This window comes from Eucalyptus grandis, chromosome 11 (assembly GCF_016545825.1).
Source record: "Eucalyptus grandis isolate ANBG69807.140 chromosome 11, ASM1654582v1, whole genome shotgun sequence".
Lineage (NCBI taxonomy): Eukaryota > Viridiplantae > Streptophyta > Magnoliopsida > Myrtales > Myrtaceae > Eucalyptus > Eucalyptus grandis.
The window spans coordinates 20,071,522-20,094,905 of NC_052622.1; the positions used below are offsets into that span (position 1 = coordinate 20,071,522).

The 23,384-nt window shown below is 39.2% G+C and overlaps 3 protein-coding genes across 4 annotated transcripts; 1 reads left to right on the forward strand and 2 right to left on the reverse strand.

The window, feature by feature from the left end:
- Positions 1-6,887: 6,887 nt before the first annotated feature.
- On the reverse strand, positions 6,888-8,601 carry LOC104425320 (membrane steroid-binding protein 2). Its single transcript, XM_010037996.3, has 2 exons — positions 8,187-8,601; positions 6,888-7,357 (listed from the first exon to the last, which is right to left on the reverse strand). Exons 1-2 carry the CDS (start codon positions 8,510-8,512, stop codon positions 7,123-7,125), a joined length of 561 nt encoding a protein of 186 aa, XP_010036298.1. The 5' UTR covers positions 8,513-8,601; the 3' UTR covers positions 6,888-7,122.
- A 1,679-nt stretch (positions 8,602-10,280) lies between these two features.
- Positions 10,281-12,228, reverse strand: LOC104427400 (heavy metal-associated isoprenylated plant protein 45). Its single transcript, XM_018864724.2, has 3 exons — positions 11,837-12,228; positions 11,565-11,640; positions 10,281-10,671 (listed from the first exon to the last, which is right to left on the reverse strand). The coding sequence occupies exons 1-3, from the start codon at positions 11,882-11,884 to the stop codon at positions 10,352-10,354; spliced, it is 444 nt and encodes a 147-aa protein (XP_018720269.2). The 5' UTR covers positions 11,885-12,228; the 3' UTR covers positions 10,281-10,351.
- Positions 12,229-15,486: 3,258 nt separating this feature from the next.
- On the forward strand, positions 15,487-22,833 carry LOC104425322 (protein PLANT CADMIUM RESISTANCE 10). 2 transcript variants are annotated; one of them, XM_010037999.3, is made up of 4 exons: positions 15,487-15,637; positions 16,817-17,018; positions 18,158-18,384; positions 22,136-22,833. In XM_010037999.3, exons 2-4 carry the CDS (start codon positions 16,847-16,849, stop codon positions 22,304-22,306), a joined length of 570 nt encoding a protein of 189 aa, XP_010036301.1. In that variant the 5' UTR covers positions 15,487-15,637; positions 16,817-16,846; the 3' UTR covers positions 22,307-22,833. The 2 variants fall into 2 exon arrangements, with proteins under 2 accessions (XP_010036301.1, XP_010036302.1); XM_010038000.3 differs by having other exon boundaries at positions 15,488-15,637; positions 16,828-17,018.
- Positions 22,834-23,384: the final 551 nt, after the last annotated feature.

Genomic DNA, 23,384 nt, shown 5'->3' on the forward strand with positions numbered 1-23,384 from the left:
TCATGCAAAATTCAAAATCGGTACCACTTACATGCAACTATCTCAAATTTACTTCAACCCATAAAAACCTCTAAATTTATACTCTGCGGTCTCAATTTTACCTTCCATTACAAATTTGTCCAATTTTACCACGAAGTGTCTTACTAATCACCCAATGTGGCAAACTCATGCTCGACGGCCAAACTTGCGAACAATGGCGCTCGAAGAACCGCCGTACACTATTACCGACGGCTTGGCAAGCTGCAATTTCGTCCAACATCATTTCTTGCCCTTGAATTTGCTCGATGAAACTGCTCTACATGATGACCAATCCATGTCGGATCCAGTGAGCACGTGCTTGTTGCATCGGGGAAGACACGTGGGAAGCGCAATCATAAATTTTGGATGGAATTGAAACGGAGGGTTGGATTGAAATGACTTGTAAAACATGAGAAAGAAAACAGCCGCACGAAATGAAACGTAGAAGTCAAGGAGAATGCGGAATTTCGAGCAGCTACCGCGGGGCCAGAAATGGTCAATTTCGTGAAAACCGTTCAAATCCACCCCTTTCTATACGGTGGGACCCCCGGGGCCCATGGACGCAGGATAGATGGATGGATGGATGGATGAGGGGACAAAGAACGAGGAAGGAGATTTTTTTTTTTTTTTTTTTTTTTCCTGTAAGAACGAGGAAGGAGATTGATTCGAACTTTTCTTGACCGAAGTGTGGGGTGGGTGGCCACGAACCAATGAAATCCGTTCACGTATTTGGAAATCGGTTGAACGGACGAGATTGAAGGTGGGCACGTCCCTGAGATGATCTCGATCGTGACGTCATTGGCCTGTTCGATTATTTGCCGAGGACAACTTTCTAGAATACATTCACCAAGTCTCCTTCGTGAAAAGGGAAAAGGTCACCCAAAAAAAAAAATCTCAAATAAAGTCTACTATGATATTATATATGTATGTCATATCTACCCTCAAACTTATACTCATTATATATATGTATCATAGATTTATAGCTGTATGAAATATTTACTCTTTATCAAAATTTTATTAACAAAAGCCCTTGAAAATCCCAAATGGACAATGAAAAGCAAATGGTGCAATTATTGTGACAATGGCTATGGTAAATCGGTGGTAGTAGATTGAGGAGGAAGGGAAAAAAGAAAAAGGGAAAAAAAATCTTGATGAAGAATAGTTTATAATTTTTTATGTCATAAAAAATAAATTTGAAATAAATGTTTTTTATGGATATAAATTTAGATTTTTGTGTCGTAGAGAAATTTATGATAAATGTATCATAAGAGTATAAATTTGAATTAAATATGTGACATGATTAAAAATTTGAGCTTTTTAATATCATTAAAAAGTATGAAATAAATACGTTGTTAGCGATTAAGGCGGGACCCCCAATGGTGGATTGCTGGGTCAATTTCTCCCGATATATAGTCACTGTCGGGCTTCTACTGCGGAGGCTCATGAGATCCCAAATCGGCATAAGCCGATAAGGGCGGCTTTGACATATCTTCGGTCACAAAAAAAAAAAAAAGTATGAAATAAATATATCACATGATGAATAATTTGAAATTTTAAGCAGCTTTTACCCGTGTGAAAATGATCCGGACGACTTTCTAGAATGCATGGAATAGGCTCTTTCGTGAAAACGACCCCCAGCTAGTTGTTCAAGATTTTCCTTATTTTACTAAGGACTCCGTTTCCACTTCCTTGGCTGAGACCTTGGTTTCTTGTTTTATTGCCGCACCACGAGAAAATGGAGATGGTGTGGGGTTGGGTCCACGTGTACACAATGAAAAAAAACACCAATAGACAAGCGCCACCTAGCTAGCTAGTAGCTAGACTTAGCCGCCGGCTTGGCCTCACAATGGCTAATGGACCGCGACTTGCACAGGCATCGAGTTTTGCGGGGTCCCCATCTCGAAGGGAAAAATTACCCTTTCCGTGTAACCAAATCGGCTTAATTTAATTAACGTGTCTGTCAGATGATGTCGCAACGTAACGTGAATACTTTCTTTCAGTCTCCATCGCCTAAATTAGTGCACACATGTCTACATGGACATCTGCATGATTTATCCACATCGCACTTTGACATCGACGGGCCGTGTAAGTCACACTTAATCAAATTTGATGCTGGAGGAAGTTCATTAGAAAATTTATGAAAATGGACTGATTGGTTAAGCAAATTAAATATACACGGACTCAGTTAAGGCAATCATGCAGCACGTGTATTGTATTGTCGTGTATTTCAACCATGACCAATTAGACGAGACACTCCTGATTGTAGAGGAAGGAATTGCACTGGAGTTACATTTGCGCATTCAACCAAGTATGTGGTGGCCTTTCGAGGAGAGACTACCTATGTAGTACCAATCGAATATGCAATACGTGACATGATACGAGATGACATGTCATTTATGAAAAATAGAGAATTCCGATACGTTATATATTAAATACATTTTTATATATAAATATATTCATAAAAGAGCCTAGAATTAATTTACACTAAAAATATTAATTCAACATTGGTCAATATCATTTATTATTTTAATTTGATAAATTCAACTACATTTCATTATAATAATACATAAAACTTAGAGAGAAAAAACATTGTTTAAAGGAAAATGCTGAAATTGTATTTTTAAATTTATTTATTTATCATATGTAGCATTTTTTTTTTATTCTTTCATAGTATTTTTTTAAAAAGCTAAAATAATTCTACAAAAAAACAAAAGAGGCACAGTCGTGGCTAGGCATGTCACTACCCCTTAGTGGCGTGCCCAACCATCGTTGAAGGGTGCTGATGAGGTAGCGGAGAAGGGAGGGTGACCCTTGCCAGCCTAGGTGAGGCCCGAGTGAGGCTTGCCCAAATTCAAGTAACGTGTTGGCTAGGGCTAGCGAGGATCGCCTAGATATGGGCGACCCCGGCCCTTGCCTAGGCTAGCGAGGGTTGGCGACCCTCATTGGGCCCGAGTGAAGGCGTGGCATTGCCCAGATCTGGGGGAGCTTTGCCCGGGCCTCAACTAAGGCATCACTTAGATTTGGGCGAGCCTCACCGGCCCTCCCCTTTGCCGCCTATCGTCAGCCCCCTCCGATGGTGGCAATGGTAGCCACGCCTAGCCACCGGCCCTACCTTTTTTTAATTTTTTTGTTCTATTTATGTTTTGACCCCTTAAATATTGAAAATTTTAAAAAATGATTCATGCGTGTCAAAATCAAGCGTCAAAATTTTAGACTTGCATGTTGGAGCGTATTGGAAAGAGTTGATCATGTATTGAATTTTTCGATACTCATTATTTGTTGACACCTAAATTTTAACGATTTAGTTTATTTATTTATTAGGAAATTAGGGCTTAATTTTATTAATTACATAGCATATAGATTTAGGTGCATTTTATTTTAATTGGCATTTTATTTATTGGACCGGTGCGGATGGGTTCGAATTAGATGGATTAGGCTCACGAGCGAGCCGGGTTGGCTGGCAAGCCCGTGTTTTTTAATAATTAAAAACTATCTCGTGGAATATAATATTTTAAAATTTTTCCGAGATATGAATCTTTTTGGATAGGGCAGATGGGTAAAAAGAATATTGCGATTTGATTTTTGAAAGATTTGGATTTAGAAAAAATTTCATTTTAATCTCGAATCCTTATCAGTATGGGATGGATTTTGTGAAAAATATTGCGGATGTTGATTTGAGGAAGAATTTAAAAATCCAATTTCTTCCCCTATAAAAGGCCACACATATTGATACATACGGCGACACGAGGGGGGCAATCAGATCATCACGGCGAAAAACCTAACAACGCATAGAACACGCACGTGAAAAGAGAGAGAGATTCATGGCCACAAGGCAAAGCTTTATCATATAGAAAGCATGGCCGTGACTTCAATGCACATATTCAGCCAAGGGGAGCTTCAGAAGACGTGAGAGGGAACACGTGAGAGAAAAGAAGGGCAATAGAGAGGTTGTTCGTGCAAGAAGGAGCCGGATCCTTCAACTCTGAAAAATTGTCCACCACCGTCAGAAAAGGCAAAAAGGGGAGAATCCCTCTTCTGCAAGTTGGACATCTACACGTTGAAGAAGCCTTGAAGGAGAGAACCTGCGAGAAGATCGACACGCACTAGAGAGAGAACGAAATCTTCTCTCTCACGACGCTGCCCGCAAAACCTTGACTCCATCTTCGTTGCATCGTCTTCACGTGACCGCCGCAACAGCGCGTCCAAGACCCCCACGAGTCCCGCAAATCGGATGCCACCCTTGCCGACATAGTTCCATTGCCTCGCTCGAGTCCTTCGTGACGCCGCTGCTGCCCGAGACGTGCCACCCCGACGTTGAGCCGCCCCTGATTTGTGGTGACTTTGTTGATCTGTCTATTGGTTGCTACCCAGGGGCACTTTGTTGAACCACCACGAGGCTTGCCGCTGTCCTTTGACGAAGTGTGATCACAGACATCACCCGGCACGAGTCCACCACTTCGCTGAGTGTCCTGGCTTTCCTCGGCAGTTTGTTGGGGCAATTCAAGTCCAATTCAGTGAGCCTCAACACCACCAAAATCCAGTCCCGACATCCAAGTCCGAGCTGTGAGCCTCGCCGAGCATTACCATATCACGTCGCGAGTAACCGTAGCCGTTTGAGGATCGGAATTTGGGAGCCAATATTCAGAATAGGTAAAAATTTTGTCTATTTTGATTTCCAAAAATTCCGTTTCCTTATTTGATATATTCGTTGATGCACATGATTGAAATCCCTAGCGTGATATTCGCAACTCGAGGAGCTCTCAAATTAGGGATTGTCAGTCCGATTTTCGTGCCCGAAATCCGATTCGCACCTCTTTGCAAAAATCGACAATCCGTCTCACGCCCGAGATTCGATTCGCGATTTAATTTTAAAATTGGTCAACCCGATCTCATGCGCGAGATATGGTTCGCCAATCTTTTAGATATCAATCTTATCTTGCTTGATTTGCTGTTTTGAGTCAATTTTATTTTCGTAAAAGAAAAAAATTGAATTAGGATTAGGTTCGTTTTAGAATATTCTCGTCTTAGGGTTATCTTGCATGTTTAGAATTGCAACCTTATTTCGAATTTTTAAATAAAAAATCCAAAAAGAAAGTGCAATCATTTAGGTTGTTAGTTTTTTTATTTGAATTGCATGTTTAATTGCGTGTTAGTTTTAATTTCGAATTTCTTAAAGAAAAACAAAAAAAAATCATTGTGCATATTAGATTAGAATTGCATGTTTCATTTTAAATTTAGATCATCTTTTTCAAATAAATTGCATTTTAGATTTAGATAATGTCTTAGTTTAAATTAGGATTTAATATGACTTAATCCCTAGTTTAAATTAGATAGAATCTTAATCTAGCTAGATCATTTCAAATTTCATAAAATTTGTCTTAGGATAAATTAGTTGCAATTTCAAGGATAGATTGCATTTTTAAAATAAAAATGTCATTTGCATGTCATATAGAATTAGGTTCATGAAATGCATGTCATTTTAGTGATTATTGTTAGGTTCATTTCTAATTAGAAATTGTCCGTCATTAGATTAGGTCATTTAATAAATGTCGCGTGACATATAGCTCGCGTATTAAATTATATGCTGCATGTCATCTTAGTTTAAATAATTTTGTATGTCATCGCATCGTATTGCATGTCATTAGAATTAAGTCATTTTGGTTAAGGTAGATTGCATATTTAATTATTGCATGTTCATTAGGAAATCACAAAAATTCTTATTTATTCATATAGTTTATGACATATTGTCATGCCATATCATTTCATATTAGATTAGAAGCATTGCATTGCATATGGACTATATTTTCATTGAAAAAGAGGAAATAAAAATTGAGTAATTGCTTGTTAATTAGAAACCATATCTAGGGTTGTTGATATGGATTTTAATTTAACATTGCGAGATCTTTAAGTCCTGCATTATTTAATTCTTTATTGGGTGTTAAATTGGTGGTTTGCATACTGCATTTAACACCTCACATGTTAGGGAAATAAATTTAAAATCAATCCAAATTACTTGCCAAATATTTTTTCAAAATAAAAAGAAAGGTACCGAAAGGGCGTTAGAGAAATCTAACGTAAATCATCCCCGTACCTTTAGCCTGCAGTTCGTAGGAGTAAAGTAAATCTCTGTTACTTTACTAGGGTTTCTAATCGACCCACCAAAAATAGATTAGTGGCGACTCCTAGTTAAAATTCATTGCGTGTTAACAATTCAAACCTAAGTCGCCCCAGATGGTATGAGAAAGGCGAGTTAAGTCTTCAGCTAACAATCCATTAGGTGAAATCTCAGGTGGTCCAAACCCCGAAAAATTGGTCGCTACAACCGCGTATTAGACACGTGTCAAAGTGTTGGATGTAACATGAAAACTTCCTGAGAGTATTGATGCTACATAGAAGGCTACTCCGCCACAGCCCCTAATTGGGTCAATCAGTGCCTTTCCCGAAATTTAAAAGAAAGTGGTACGCCTTTTCAAGCCAAGTGTCCTTTTTGGCCAAAGCCATGCCAAAGGCAAAATGGATCTATGGGTCTTTTTTGAGTAGCAAAGAACCATCTGCACATTTCGGAGACGGCCTATTTACCTTCTTAACAACATTCCACAAGAAACACCAGTTTAATGGTTTTCTCCAACCTCTGGGATGAAACATTAGGTTGGACAAACTTTAGTTTGCGCGACACCCTTGGTTTGAATAGCCTCTTTCTTATTCTCCTTCTGCTATGCCTATCATTGAGCTAGATAATAGGCATTCATTAGCGAAAGAAGGAATATCAGAGATCATATCGCAATTGATCGCAGCCAGGAGGTAGCTTTCATCGAGCTCTCCGTATAAAGCTAATAGAAGCAGCTACAATCCCTTGGAGACCAAAGGCATTTTGTCCAATCAATATGAAGTACGCCTCACTTGACATATATTACTTTCAAGCTACATCATTGCGGCAACAATTACATACAGTGCATATTCAGCTCAAGCTCATCAACGAATACCTCAACATCATCTCATCTCATACTGGGAAAAAACGTGAAAATGAAGCCAATTCACATCTACAGCGAGGGATTCACTATCCATTCTACTTCCCGGTTTCCATTCTTTTGTTTTTCCTAGCTCTCACTGACTTTTGTCCTTGACATCAGTACTTGCTCCTGACGGAACAATTTGCCCAACTTTCACGTACTTCTCCATGAACTTGTATTCCCAATCCTGCAAAACTTCAAGCTCAGGTTCACCCAGCCCTTCAATATTCCCTGTCAGATCTCTCGCATCGAACGACAATAAAGCTAAGGCCCTGCTCGCATCTCTTCCTGCAAACAAGGCATATGGCCCCCCCGGACCATAAAACATCCTGCAAAGAATTATCAGAGAGAGAGAGAGAGAATCAGATTCCCACTGCTAATAAATTGAACAAACACTTCCATGTTGCACAACTTCATCTAGTGCAACTATTTAATCTCCCGATAAATCATATGCCAACCACTTTAGGGTCCGTCTCATATCCATATCCTCGGCTATAGATTGGGAGTGGGAGACTCCAACTCTAATCTTAGTGTCTTTTCAGTAATATGCCAATGAATGCGGAGTCCAAATGGAATCAACGTAAACCCTCTATTTCAGTTCAGCTGGGAATTTTAACACTGCTTGTACTTGCCCTTACAGTTTTATGACCCCTCAGCGGCGTTCTTCTCGGCAAGATTATTACAGAGTAAGCATTCATATGCAGAATCAAACAGGCAAATGAAATTCAAGCCACACCAAATTATGGAATTCGACTACTGTAGAGAATAGTTGATGCCATCATCAGTCAGACAAAGGAAATTCAATCTCACTTCCCTGTCCAATCCACACACACCATCTTAGAGGGTTTCAAAGCCCAACCCCGAATCCCTAGCGCCGAAAAATCCGATCCTCATCATAATCGAACTTCCTTCGAGAATGCTTACCCAGGTTACACCCCTAATCACAACCCTATCACTTCATCGCATGTAATTAACCATCCATAGAGCTTATCTGGTCATCTACAGTCGAACAGAGCATTCAGCATACACATGGGATCGCCAATCAGAAAGCCGAATCATCGCATTAACTAAAACTCAAACCAAAAATCCAACAAGCGGCTACGCACTCAGCACGCACGGACATCATCACGCACAAGGAACAAGGCAACGAACGCTCACCTAGAGCCAGAGACATCGTAGATCTGGCCCTTGATCGCCATGAGCAGCGGCTTCCTCGGGTCGGAGCCGTCGTAGGCTCGCAGCTGCTCCGCCGTCACGTCTCCGAGCTGGACCGGCTCGGCGGGGGGTGCCGGCGGGGCGCTCGCCGCGGCGCTCGCCACGGCGTTCGCCACGGCCTTCTCGTGGAGATCGTCGTCGGGGTCGACGAACATGCCGCACACCGCCTTGTAGACCGCGACCATCAGGGCGAGGATCGTGAAGAACGCCGCCGGCGAGAGCCCCGTGTACGCCGTGACCGCCTCCATCGCCGCCGCGTGAAGCCCCATTTCGAGATGATCTCGGGAGCCGAAGCATGGAAATTGGGATTAATCATCGGCTCGTCGACGTCCATCCCGCAAGATCTACCTACCACGACGACTCCGGCTCACCTACTTCAGGTCGCAGGAGGCAAATGAGAAAAAAGAAAGAAAGTGTGAGGCAAATATTTTTAATAATTTATTTATTTCGTCCAAATTGAAGAATTTGAAAAATATTTTTTAAGAATAATTATTTCTAATATTTGAAATAACTAATAAATAAATTTTATTTCATTATCGATAATGATATATAAATATTTACCTGGATGATAATTTTTTTATTTGTTTATTTTTAAAAGAGATATAAATAATTATTTTTACATAAATATTTTTCAAATTATTCATTTTTCGAGAAATAAATACGCTTAATACATTCAAATTTTTCTTTAAATAAGATGTTGATTTTAATTATAGACCTAATTTTGGGGTTTCAAAGTATGTGCATGACCAAAAAGAACTATTTTTCTAAGATAAGTTTGGTCTTTTTTTTTTTTTTTGTAATGTAAAGACATATATGTGAAATTGCTTTTCCTAGACATAAGTACTGACGGTGTATCACTGAAATTACAAGTTTCGAATGGCAAGATTTGGATTTCAACCTCGAATTCAAAGAGTTACAAATCATGAAGATGAAAAAGATTATAGGATAAAAATTAACCTCAAAAGGTGTTAAAGAGCGGTTATTCTTGATTAGCTATAAAAAAGATCACACTATGTACCATATCTCCTTAGCATTAATTTGCACTATGCCTGTGTTCTTCTCCTAATGTAAAAGCGAAAGCTGTAGATCACTTCCGATCACTCTTTTCCTCTTCTCAACTCCCTTCGTATCATTGCCAACCATCCATCCTTGCGACCGCCCGCCGTCTCCAAAAACGATCCCGCCTATGATGAGCTCAAAGCCGATGAGAGAAGGGGGGGGTGTTTGTAGCACCAATTGTAATGATTTGATCCGATGAGAGCGGGGAGTGATTGTCGGGGCCATAGGACCTGGACAAGGAGCAACTCCTAGCAAGTTTCTAGGATGTTAAATAAAGCAAGAATGAATTGAATTATACACCAGATAGGGGGAGAGCGATTCTTGAATATATGTGTGAAAATTAGAATTAACTCACAAAGATGTCTTTTAACATAATATTAAATTTTGAAGTTAAGCAAACTTAGGTTAGAGCACTATTAAAATGAGTGATCTTTAAGGAAAGTGCAAATCTATACACCAAATGATAAAATTGTGATGCTTGGTGTAAGACGTATCAAAGTAAACAATATCTCGAATAAGTTAATTTAAAGATGTCATACCAGTAGCGGTGCTCCTTTCGTATGTATAATATCCAATTCATTTCTCTTAATATCTTGCAACCTTTAAGTACCATGAAGTCTCTCATGGCACGAGGAAGCAAGATCAAAATATGTGCCTTACATAGCGCACGATTACTATGCAAACAATATGATATAAATTATTTTGATACGAACATCCGTAGGGATCGGTTCAAATAGAGTCTAGATATAAATGTCACGAAAAAATCATTCTCTATATGATAATTATTCATGATGGTTTGCCATTTTTATGCTTGTGATGCTTCCTATATCGAATGCATCTCGTGGTTTTGCTTTATGCAAGAGTCAAGACATCAACAAATACCAATTATCAACATCTATAGGACATGTGCACATGTCCGATTCAAGTAATAATAACGTGTGTATTTTCCAAGGTTAATTAGTAACCGGTCATTCTCCGTATACAATCCCAAGTGCATATATCTATCTCATCAGTTCCATCACATCCTATCGTCGTACCAATGACCATTTTCACATGATGGTGCACGCGTGAACGTTGTCGTCGCTGAACATGAAGACGGTGTTGTCATCGACGGTGGAGTACGCCTGGTCAGGGAAGTAGCCGTGGATGTTCTCGTTGAAGCCATGGCGGTAGTAGTTGTAGGTGGTGGAGAAGGTGGACTCGTCTAGGTACTGGGCGGCATAAGGGTAGTACTCGCTGTCGTATGGGTAGGGCCAGAACTCGGCCTTCCGCCCCGTCCGCCGCACCACCTTCAGCACCTTCCTCTGGTCGACGTACCCCGTCACCGTCACCTTCTGTGAGTCCATGTCGACCTCCACACTATCGACTCCTACACCAAGTGCATCACACAAGTAGAGAGAAAGAGGCAGAGTTACTTGTACATGCGGACCATAACGATTATCACTTCTCTGGAAAATGTTAAAGTCACTTGATAAGTCTTATTTAAATGTATTTTGAAAATTCAAAGTTTATAATTCAAAGTTAGCAACTTTATCAAAATGGGTAATTTGTTTTTTTCATATTTCAAAATGTCTTGAAAAGTGTTATTTTCACGTTTACTTTAAACTCATGTCCCAAAGACACTTATTAACATGATCCTTTATTCTTTTTCACGTTGAGGAAATGTACATATGTGTGTGTTCAACATGTTATCTTATATGTCCACCCTGAGGCCTTCTACACGCACTGTTCAATAATCAATGACGTTGTTTTTCCATGTGAGTAGATGATTGTCCTAAACTTGTAGGATGTTTTTCCTGCTATCCACATAAAGAAGGAGAATGTCATCATGATGATCAAGAGAACTATAAATTAACAAAGGAAATGTGTTTGTGGACATCATTCCCTTAATAAACCATAGATACTTTTTATAATTGAAGTGCGGGCGTAGAGACAGGGCTACCTTGAAAACACCCTAATCAGATTAACTTTTAGATTCATGGATTACTTCCGGAAAGCAAAAACGATCAATTAGATCCCTCGAACTGGGTAGAAAGAAGTTCATTTTTTTTTTTAATCAGGAAGTAAATAATTTGCGAGATTGCATGCTTGTTGACAAGGAACTTTATGCTGAAACGTGCATAAAAAATGTTTTATTTGCAGCATGGTTGGACGGTATATATGCATGTAAAATCACGCGAATGATGAAGAAGATGAAAAGCCATCCCTTCAATGCATCATAATATGCTGTTTCAGATGGTTTTTTCAGGAGCAGAATCTTGCCGTCTATTTTCGACACTGCCCTTCGCACCTTCTTCTCGCACCCTTCGCAGTCCATGTGCACCAGAAGTTCCACGATCTGTTAAACCCCAACAGCAATTAAAATGACGATTGCAAAAACACATAACGTGACTACAATATTGCGAAGGAAAATCAATGAAAATGATGATTAACATGATTTGTATGCAAGCAAGACTTAATCCTTGCAAAACGTTGGAGAAAGTTAATCACGAGCAGTTTCAAAGAGTCAAGATATGTCAAGAGAGTGCACTTACGGACAAAGCATTTGATATTTTTTTCTTACTAGAGCCCCAACCAAGCATGAGTCCGACCCGATATGTTCTTCCCTTGCCAGTTCCGAGGATGACGACTGCCCCCTGAAATGCGCCGTTTAAGACGGGTTCGGCTCTTCTCTTTCTGTTTTCCAAGAAGATCAAGATGGGAGGGTGATCTGGAGATGGAGCTCGTGCGTTCCCTTCTTCAAGATGATGACAGAACGCATTTGATCAAACTCGCCGGCTCCAAATGCACCTGACCCAATTTGCCAACGCTCTCCCGCCTTTGGAATTTCCAAGTGGGGATCGAGAGATTCATGCTGCGGAATTTTGTCCAAGAGAATGTGAGAGAATGTGGAATGACCAATGTGAATTCATTGCCGTTGCGCTTGTCAATAATATGCCAGAATCTTTGTCCTGCTTTGTCGAGATCATATAGACAGAGAATAATGGAAAAGCAAGTTCCTTAGAAAGTAAGATAGTGGCCTTATTCACCGGAAACACGCACAGAATAAGGAAAAAAAAGAGAGAGCAGACGTCAAGCATTGGTTAATGGTAATAGAATGATGACATTAAGAATGATGTTTGTGGACTGTGGAATTGTCTGATCGACGTACGTAGTTTACAGCTCGTTGGTGTGTTCTTAGGGTTTCTGCAGACTTGTACGCAAGAGGGAAATTAGCTTGGAATAGCTCATACGCGGCGTCCCGGAGACAAGCGAACCTCGTTTTACGTTAGCTAAACTTCTGTCTTTTCGATTAGCAAACATTGACGGTGGTGCTACACTTCGATTCTACGTCTGCATGTCTGAGCTTGTATCCATTCCGCCGGGTTGTCAAGCATCGGGTTTTTCTCCCTTGGTCGTTGTGAGGAAAAGGAGAGTTCTCTATTGCTATGTAATGCATTCACCATTTAACCTGTTGATGTGATGACATCCATTCTGTGCCCTCCTTCATTGTGATTCTCTAAAGGGTTACGAAAATAAGAAAGTTATTTGGCGTGTAACATCGTATATTGACATGCAATATGCATGATGTACATGGTACATAAAAAGAACTTCTCAAAGGGGAAATGCTAGGTGGCAAAGTCAAAATTTGATTCTAAATAGCATTATCTTAATTCTTTTTGCTATATTGACAAATGTTACGTATGTTAAGATTGATTTACAAAATTGGTGTAATAAGGTGTTGGTTTGAGAGAAAAGGGAAGGGGAGAAAACGAGCAGTAGGGGTGGAAAGTTTGAATTTTGTGTGACAAAGATCAACCCATCACCATACATTTGCCTCCCCCCTTCCCTCCAAACGAACTTTAAAGAACACGATAAATTATCAATCATATATTGAATATGCGTTACATATTTAAATTTGTATACAATCTATCTCGTCATTTAGTGTATCATTTTTAAATAGATCAACTACAGTGTATCTCATTTTCGTCACCAATAATCATTATATGCAATATATTCCACCGGTTGTCTTTCATTTTACTGCTCGAATCTATTGGCAGTCTTGCATGGTCTATTTTTCGGAAGTAGGAAAAGACATTTTATTCAAGTCCGTACCTTTTTTATTTCACAAGTAAATAAGTGCATTTTTCTATGCTTATCTACTCCATCCCAACTCTATATGTTCCTTTATTCCCTCTACTTTTTGTCCTGGTCGTTCAAGTTGATGGCAGGGGCTTCTTTCAATAGAGGAATAGTATAAAGGGATAGAAAGCAACCCTTGCCCATAATTCTTATGAAGCACATGTTGGTGTAGTGGCTTCTCGCACACAGCGAGAATGTCTGTAGCTATCATCCAGCCCACCTCTTTGGCATATGCCCTTGTCAAGTGTAGCCTTTCATAAGTCGATTGCTTGCTCTCATAAGCTGAAGCACATCTCTCCAAATCTGATCTTCCTTTAAGTTGCAATGTGGTATAGAATTGATACCCTCCCCTTTGGTCCATTGATAACTTATGGGAGTGGTATCACCGCAAACGCATTGTGCCATATTGGATGCACGTGTTGATAGACACACGTGTATACAAGGAACGTGTATTTAGGAAAAAATAGGAAAAAAAAGGTAGCTCACCTTTTACCCAATTATTGCTCATATGTCTCCGCCTTTAAAAATATTAAAAATGCATACGTTAGTTTTCACGTTTGAGATCATTTGAACTTCGCATGGATTATTCTCAGATATCTATTTATGAAAATGCAATTTTCTTCTTCAAAATGCCTATCCTCGAATCTTAAACTCTTACATTTACCCAAAACACTCGAAACCAATTAAAAAGCAAATCACCATACTCTAGGAAAAGTGATCAAACAACTTTGCAAGGAGAGTGATTTTTTCTTGAGGTATGTGTATAGTATTTGTAGAGATAGAGATACGTAAATAATCAATGGGTCAAAAGCAATATATGTTTTTGGTATTTTCTCCTAAAACTTTTTTCGCCTGTAATATAGACTAGAGAGAAGGAATCCGAGCAACAAATCAAGAAATTGGATGTTCTCCCAATATTAATTAAATGGGGAAAATAGACCTACTTCATCATTTTTATTAAGTTTTTAACACCTTGAGTTCACATGCACATCAAGCATTTATCTATTTATAGTGATATTCGTAGCCTTTGGGTACCACAAGAGCATTGATATTCATAACTTGGTGAGTACGTCACATTTCTCTTTGGTCGATACCAAAGAATAGTACACATATTATGGAATGTTCATATTGAACCATAATTGCTCCCCACCACAACAATCTTAAAATTCAAGATTGGCGAGAAAGTTATTGCAATCCAAGTAAGATGTTGACATTATCCTCTCCTCTCGATTAGAGACTGACTTGTGAGGTAAGTTTTTTGTGCTCCTTTGAGGGCATAGAAAATGTTTTTTTGCTTTTCTCCCTTTTCATCTCAATGTTTAATGATCTTGATGACTCGAATCAAATCAAATACTTGAGAGGATGCACCCCCAATCTGTGTTTCTACACTCTTATCGGAGAGGGGAAATTGTGTTCCTTATTTCGCACTTTTAATTGATTATAGAAGTAAAAAATATTCATTTATTTTGTAGAAAATAAATGATTCGGAAAATATCTTTAAAAATTGATCTCTTGTTTCGCGCACAAAAGTTAATAAACGAGTAATACTTTTATCGTCCATAAATATATTTAGACTTAAAATTATTGTTAATAATGAAAACATTTTTATCGACTAATTATTTCAGTAGATACAAATAATTAATTTTAGGAAAATATTTTCCGAAACATCTATTTTCTTTGATTATTTAAATATCATATCTTTTAATTAACTAATTATTTCAAGTGATACAAGTAGTTAATTTTCAGAAAACATTTTCTAAAGCATCTGTGATTATTTAAATACTACATCTTTTCTGCCCTTCTGTCTATTATCATGTCTAAATAAACTGCGAAACATAACACTTCTCGTAATTATATTAATCTCATAAAAAGAATCATAACACGAGGGATTCAAATGGAAAATCACAGGCCAACTTGGCTTTCCTTTTTTTTCTTTTTTTTTTTTCCAAATAAAAATAAGTATTACTCACTTTGGACTCAGGCCTAGGCCCAGGCCCAGGCCCGAAATCTCTCCGGATTCCGAACGTTGAACCCGAAACCGCGCATGGATTCGGGTCTCGGATCTCTCGTGCTCATCTCCTTGGGTTTCGCCTTCCCCAATTTTTCGTTCTTCACTTTTCAGTTTCAGTCGTTGCCTCGTTCTTGTTCTGGTTCCTCTTCCGATCACCGCGGGGGGAAGAAAGAGCTGCGATTTCCGGCAACAACGGGAGGAGGTACGGGTTCTACTCGTTTCCGTTCCGATCTCTCTGTTCGTTCTCGTCACTGTCATTGTTGGAGCGAGTGATGTCGATTTCTCCGCGCGCTTGCGGGTTCGATTGCGTCTGCGCGAAACCGTCGTGGATTTGCTGCTGAAACGAATTCTCGAGAGAGATTTCACAGCCATCGGTCGCTTGGGGAGCTCTCCCTTATGGATTTCGCCGGTTCTTGGTTCCCGCGACTTCGATCTGTTGATGCTAGATCTCCGTTTGGCTTAAGAGAGGAGAAAAAAAACGAAAACCTGCGTAACATTGTAATGGGGGTGATTTGATGCTGGTTGAAGAGATTTTCCTTCATGGAAGGCCGTAAATTTATAATAATGTCTGAACAATTTCTTTTTTCTTTTCTTTATGTGAGCAGAATGTGCATTTGCGGAATGGGGGATAGATTACCTTCTTACCGTATTTTAAGATGTTGAAGAACTAGTGTATCACTGTGTGTAGAGTTTATGCTCACCTATATCGTACCGGGTGCATGAAAAGTGCTTTAAAAACTTATTAAGCGTGAAATTGGCAGCCCATGCACTTGTTTGGGATGTTAGAGATCAAGTATCTATGTGACGGTATATGCTCCAGTAAATACATAGACCGTTTCTGGAATTTAGTTTGTTACAGAAAAAGTATATATGATGGTATATGCTCCTAAGTATTTTATGAAGAGAAGGGGTTTTATTAGCTTATTAAGTGCAAAATCAGCAACCCATGAACGTTTCTGGGAGAATCATTCTACTCTATTTCTGTATGCAGTTTTGGGGTCAGGGAAGCCTGTGGCAGAGTTTGAACTTGTCGAGTTGCTTTCATGTCTCTTTGAAGTCACTGAAATGTGACTTTTCCTGTGGAGGAGGAGTGTGTTATTGCTAACCTCCAGTATATGGCTGATTTCTTGAGGATGCCCTTTTTTCTAGGGATTGAATTTGTTATATCAACCATGTATCGTCGTTCTTTCCTCTAGATGCTATGTTTATAATTTTATTCTGATTCTGTCTACCACCGTCTTCTAAATTCATGTTTACCAAATTGATCTTGTCATTTTTTCTTGATTGGTGTATGAGCATGGCAACTTAGCTCTTGGTTCTCATGCTTCGTGTTGTTGCCTGAATGCTTTGTGTACTCATGTTAATTGATTCTGTTTTATAGTTTACCTATAGGTGTCGAGCAGAAGAGAGAATGAAAAGCCAAAGCAGTTACATGCCACCTCCTTATATTCCATTACACCAGTCTGAACCAGAAGTAGAGACTCTTCCAAGCAGTGGTGACCCAGCTATTTGTCAGCCCATAAGTGCTGGGCCAACACACTGGTCTTCTGGAATCTGTGCTTGCTTCGATGACATGCAGAGCTGTATGCTACTTTCTGTCCTGAGACCTTGATTTATCTGGAGGAAAAGTTATGAAGGTGCATTTTGAGTTAAGAAGATTCGATTGTGTTTTCTATTGAAGTATAATTATGTGGAGTTGCTTGAGACTTTGAAATATATTGAAAAGATAAAATGCTTCCTGTGCTTTTAAATGGATTTAGTATAAATGGCTTTAAGAGGACCAGTTTTTTATTAGTTGATCAGAGGCTTTCAGTCATCTTTGCATAACTGTTCAGTTTTGCTTACAAGACTTCTAGCTATTCTTAGCATGATATCATAAAATCTCATTGCTATTACTTCAGTGAGCACGAAACATGTGCTGGCATGTTCGTCTGTAAGTTAAATTGGATATGTAATCGCTGGAGTAATATTTGGAGAAGCAAATGGCAAATAATGAAGCATGATATTTTGTATGCTGTTTTATGTATCCATAATCTAGTAGAAGTCTATTTGTGCGCAGAGAGACAAATTCTTATAAATTATCATTTACTTTTCTCTGCTCTTGTCAGTTCAATAATTGTCGTGTGATAAAAGTTTCTATGCATACTTTATATGGTTGCAAGTAGGATTCTATTCTTTTGTTCAGGAATTACAAAATTTTTTGTTGGCTGTTTGTTCTACCTCTGCAGCCATTTAGTGCTACAAGAAGTTCATTTTGCTTTCATGCATTCGATTTTAATTAATGTCCGCAGAATTTGATTATTCAAAATCATGAGTTTCATGATAGAACCTGAAATCTTGGGTTTTTACTCTGGTTAACATGGTAAAAGGTCTGTATTTAATGTCTTTGCCCTTTTTATTGGTCCTATGAAAAACATGTATGTAAGTTTGTAAACATAGATTCAAATAATCTGAGAAACCGCATGCTGTATCGGAAATTTGAAGTCCTTGCAAGTTAACATATTCCATTCCAGCCAGTGGCTTTTGATGTTAATATTTCGACTTGGATATATGAAAGGTCCAATCAAACTACAAATTGTTTGATATTGGTGGAAATGAGTATAATTTCAATTAAAATTGTACAAGATGATAGTTTTCTATTTTTTGATAGTTTGCACCTAAAACTTGGTGTGTTATTTCATTATCTTGGAAATAAAAATAATTGCTTGTTATTGTTGCATAGGTTGTATAGGTCTTTTCTGTCCTTGCTATCTGTTTGGAAAGAACGCACAGTTTCTTGGTTCTGGAACTTTAATGGGATCATGCGCAACCCATTTCTTGCTGTGGGCTCTTGTCAATACTGTATGTTGTTTGTTGACGGATGGCATTTTATTGGGGCTACCTGGATGCTTCGTCACATGTTATGCTTGTGGCTATCGAAGGGCTTTAAGATCAAAGTACAATTTGGAGGTATGATTTATTTATTTTGTCAAGAATAATGATAACAGCCACAGTTTCCTTTTAGCATTCTCACACTCTGTTTTGATTGATCTCTCTCGCCATCCATATATGGCTCCTATTAACTTAGCTGATCTGTTATTACTGTATCAGTTCGGTTGATAATATGAAGAATACATGTATTACTGACTAGTTCATGCTTATGATTTTGCATCCACGCGGCTCTCCTGTTCAGTGGGACAAAGGCACTGTCTGCTTGGATCGATTTCAGGTAGAACTGTTGGTTCTAAGAGCTGTACCCGGAGTCATAGACCAGTTGTAGGATCCCCGAACTGAGAATTGAATTGATTCTCCTGGGACTGGGAATTGGCTTGAAACCAAATTGATTGGGCAGGTTACCGGGTTGAACTGGAATTCTTGTTCACCCCTAAGCTTGACCCTTGGCTCAAACACCACCCGTAAGAGCAACGGGCAAGTTATTGCTTGAAGTTGAAGGCAAGAAAAGGGTAATAAAGAGCATTGGATTGGCTTGCTTTAACAAAAGTGGAGAGTTACAAAAGTTCAAGTTGAGCAAGTCATTCACCACTAGAATGAAGGGCGTAGATGAAGCCTAGTAGACAAAATGAAGGTATGAGACTTATGGGAAAAGAACGACAAAGTAGGTAAGTAATGAGGCAGAGGCGGGACAGAGATTACAGTGAGTTAGGCTTGTTAGCTTAAACGCCACTAGAGTACGACACTATAGCGGATTCGGCTTTCTATTTCTTTTCTTTACATCCTTTCAAGTAGTAGATTAGAGCAAAGTTTCGTATGGAGGTATAGAAATTTATTGAATTAGAACCGTGGATGGAGGTAAGGATCACTCTAGAATGACAGAAATGAATATGAAAAGCAGCAGGAAAAGAAAGGATGGTATGTGTCTGTCAATCTGGGCTACTTAGAATGGGCCAGCTGAGATTGTGGGTTTATAGACAACCTACGATGAGTAGGATAAAAAGTGTTAATGTTATGAGATTGCTTCTATGCAATGATCTATAGTAGTCTAATGGATTAGGATCTACAGCACAATGACGGAAATGAATATGAAAAGCAGCAGGAAAAGAAAGGATGGTATGTGTCTGTCAATCTGGGCTACTTAGAATGGGCCAGCTGAGATTGTGGGTTTATAGACAACCTACGATGAGTAGGATAAAAAGTGTTTAATGTTATGAGATTGCTTCTATGCAATGATCTACAGTAGTCTAATGGATTAGGATCTAACCAAAATAATCAAATTAATGAAAAATCATTCACCATGCTAAAAAAGGCATTGAAGATGTTTTTCTTCACGTAGTGTAATATAACAATTATATTAGCATTAGCAGTAAACATTTTATGCTAGATTTTTCCCATACACGTAAATGTAACAAACATAACCAAACAAATATACTTAGCAAAGATTGAAATCTATCTCCTGTTGGTATCAAAGTGTATCCCTTCTTGAAAAGACAAAAAGCACCACAAATTAAAACAGACTATTTTGCTTGTAATTGGCACTTATTTTAATATTTTAGAAAGAGTGGATGGACTCCTCTTTTCTAGTGAGCTCGGTCATTGAACATGGCAGCCTTCCCAAGGAGCTCTTTTTGTTCATGAGGATGGCTGTCTTCCTATTTTTGCGGGAGCTTATTTCTCCTATATAGAGAGCATACGTTCCCAGAAGATATTGAGCCTTTGCTCACATTTCTTGTTTTTCAGCTAACCTATTTTTTGCTCAATTTCGTGAGGTTTGTTCACATTGTCCATATTTACTCAATTTCTTTTAGATTTCCAAGACCCCTGTGCCAAAAAGAGCTTAAAGAAGCTTCTATTTGTAGGCCTTGGAGGGCCATAACACTTTCTTAAAATTACTTAGAAGGTACTTTTAAAGGAGTAACATAGTCCAAATCTGGCTTGTCAAGAACTTGGAACCACATCCACTGTTGGAATCATGTCACCAAGAGCTTTGAAAGAGCACTTAAAAACTTTTATTTGGTTGGGGCTAGACTCCCTTAGCATGTTACAAAAAGAAAATCAAGTTTCATAAATGAAGTGGTTCGAATGGTTAGGTCAACTCAACTGTTTGCGTTGCTCTAAATTTGTCCCTACCTTCATTGCATGGTTCCAACTCAACAAACATTTGTCCCTTCTATTTGGAACTCACTTGCAGTGACTAGATGGAAGGATGTATGGAATAGGAGCAGCAATCAATTCACTGTTGTCTGTTTCCCTAAATGTCTCTTAGCTAACTAGCCGAACTCATTATAGTTTCTGTCCAGTCCTTGCCTCATTACCTATGAACTCTGTCATTTCTATCCCACAAAAATTGTATGTACGTTCCATCTACTAGGTCTCGTTTAAGCTGTTCGTCATAGTGGTTGATAACTTGATTGAGCTTGTTCGACCTACTCATTTATAAATCTCCTTTAGTTAAAGCAAGCCCCTCCACTCCTGGATCCATAGGTGCATTTGGAGAGGCTTTGCCAAAGCTCCTTGGGCGTCCAAAGCCCTTTAAGCCCAATAATGTGTGTTTGGCAAAAAAATTTTTAACCTCATTTCCCAAATGCAAGCCTTCCAAAGGCTGAAAGCGCAAGGCGGCTTAGGGGTGCCTTGAGCTTTTGCCTTCTGAGCATGCTGAGCTACTGTTCATCTTCTTCTTCTCCGTTGAACAAGACCAGCATGGCTGGGAGTGGTTGCTGGCAAAGGGCAGGTAGTCGCTGATGAAGGGCAAGTGGTCAGGCAACCCACAAGCAAAGGTCGCCGCAACCCAGATCTGTTGTGCGACCTTCTTGAAGGGCCACTTGAGGTTGTGCGAGCACGCGGCCCTCGCTGAGGTCACACAACTTTCAGCAACCCACCTCCGGCGACCCAGATTTGGGTCATGGCGAGGTGACATGATGTCTGACGACCCAATGTGACCTTGCTGCGTCCTAGATTTGGGTCGCTGGAGGTTGCATGACCTTGCCAGGTGCAACCCAGATTTGGGTCGCAGGAAGGTCGTGGCCACCTGGTTGCACCCTCACTGGGGGTCGCGCAACCCTAGGCGGCCCTCGTAGGTGGTCTTTGAGGGCCTCTTGAGGTCTTGTAACCTCGTATGTCTTGCTGGTGACAAATTTCGATCATCAGTGGCCGCTTGTCCTCGCCGGCCAACTTTTTTCTTTTTACAAATTTACTCTTTTTTTTTTTAATCACAAAAGTCTTTTATAAATATAATCTCTCCAAACACTATTTTACTCAAAGGCAATTTGCAGTGGACTTTCATATTATGATTAAGTTCTTTACATTTTCTCGAAGGATTTTTCTAACCTAATGCACCTTATATCCCTTAACCGCCTTCAGCATCTAGCAGTTCCAGCCCTCTTCTCTAATAGGTGAAGTTTGAGTCAAGAGTTACACAAGTCCTCGTGATTGGAATAAATAGTAGATTGAAATAAGAACATTCGAGGGTCGGAATCTTCAATCCTTTTTCATAACTTTCTTGCTTTCCTATTAAAATTTAAAATATTATTCAAATGTCAAATAAAGAAGTTACATATATGGATCTAGGTGTCAACATATACATTTTGCAAAAATTGTAAGTGTTTTGAAACCGCAAGATTTTGATTAGGCAAAAAATAAACAGTAAAAGTCAGTCTAGATTGATCCTGAAACTACTAGAACTGTTTCAAGATTCCTGTGAACAAATAAGTAGTTTTGCGCTTTAGTCGTCAATTGGCTCATTTGATCAATCACATATCTCATGCAGGAAGCGCCTTGTGGGGACTTTGTCACTCATTTTTTCTGCCATCTCTGTGCAATTTGTCAAGAATATAGGGAGATCCGTGACCGATCTGGTGATGCAAACCCTCGTGATCTGACATTAGCAGTGGTCACGGCTCCGCCAGTGCAGACAATGGGTTCTCCTCCAAAACAGTAGGGAGGGTTGTCTCCTAAACCAGTCCTGCAGCACAACACTTCCTCCTGAATTGACTTCACTTTTGGGGTCTCTCTTGATATATCTGTATGGCGCACTGTTGATTGAATCCTTAGGTTAAGAATTAACATGAATAATCGACATTTGATGGATCCTTATTTACTCTGGAGGCTTCATTTTCTCGGGCTTTATCATTACGGAGTTGTCTTCAGTCCTTCGCCAGGAGAGAGAAACAGAAGCATCAGCACTCGTGTTCTATAAGTGCCCCTTAGTTCATTTGTACAATGTTTTTGCGTTTTGCTGGATTGTTGCAGGGAGGGAGGGTGTACATGATGCTTCGGTTCGACTTGTGTCGTGTTGTTTGGTTTCATTGGGAGCTTCTAATAAAGTATATTTGATCTTTGAAGCAAGAGTATACTATTTGTTGAGAGATTCAGCTTGCATCTCAACCTTGAAAACAATCTTGCAATTGCTTTTCGATCACAGATGCCGTTGGTCTGGCATAAAATGCAGTGTGTTGTTAATGTTTATTCTTGAAATTCAGCGATGTGAGGCATGTTTATTGTAACTTGGAAAAATTTTGGTATGACATGTTATTTGGAAAAATTTTAGTATGACATTTTATCGTATCGTCACATGACGTTCACGTGTTGTGCACATAAATACATTTGGGATTTTCACTTGTTTTACTCCTTGACACTTGGACATGACATTCTTGTGTTGCGCACATAAATACATTTGGGATTTTCACTTGTTTTACTCCTTGACACTTGGACATGACATTCTTGTGTTGCGCACATAAATACATTTGGGATTTTCACTTGTTTTACTCCTTGACACTTGGATAGTAAATAGAGTCAGGTAGAGCGAAAAGGATTCTCTGTCAAATGTGAAATGAATGCAAACTTCTAATAAATTTCTTGTACAAGTTTATGTCTTCAAAATCCTATGCTGCACGACACATCAACAGATCAACCAGGTTGGACATTATATTCACGATGCGCAATCGAAAAACGTAGTAGTTATAAATTGGGAAGAATTATCGAAAAAGTTTTAAATTTATTGTAATTATGTCAATTCA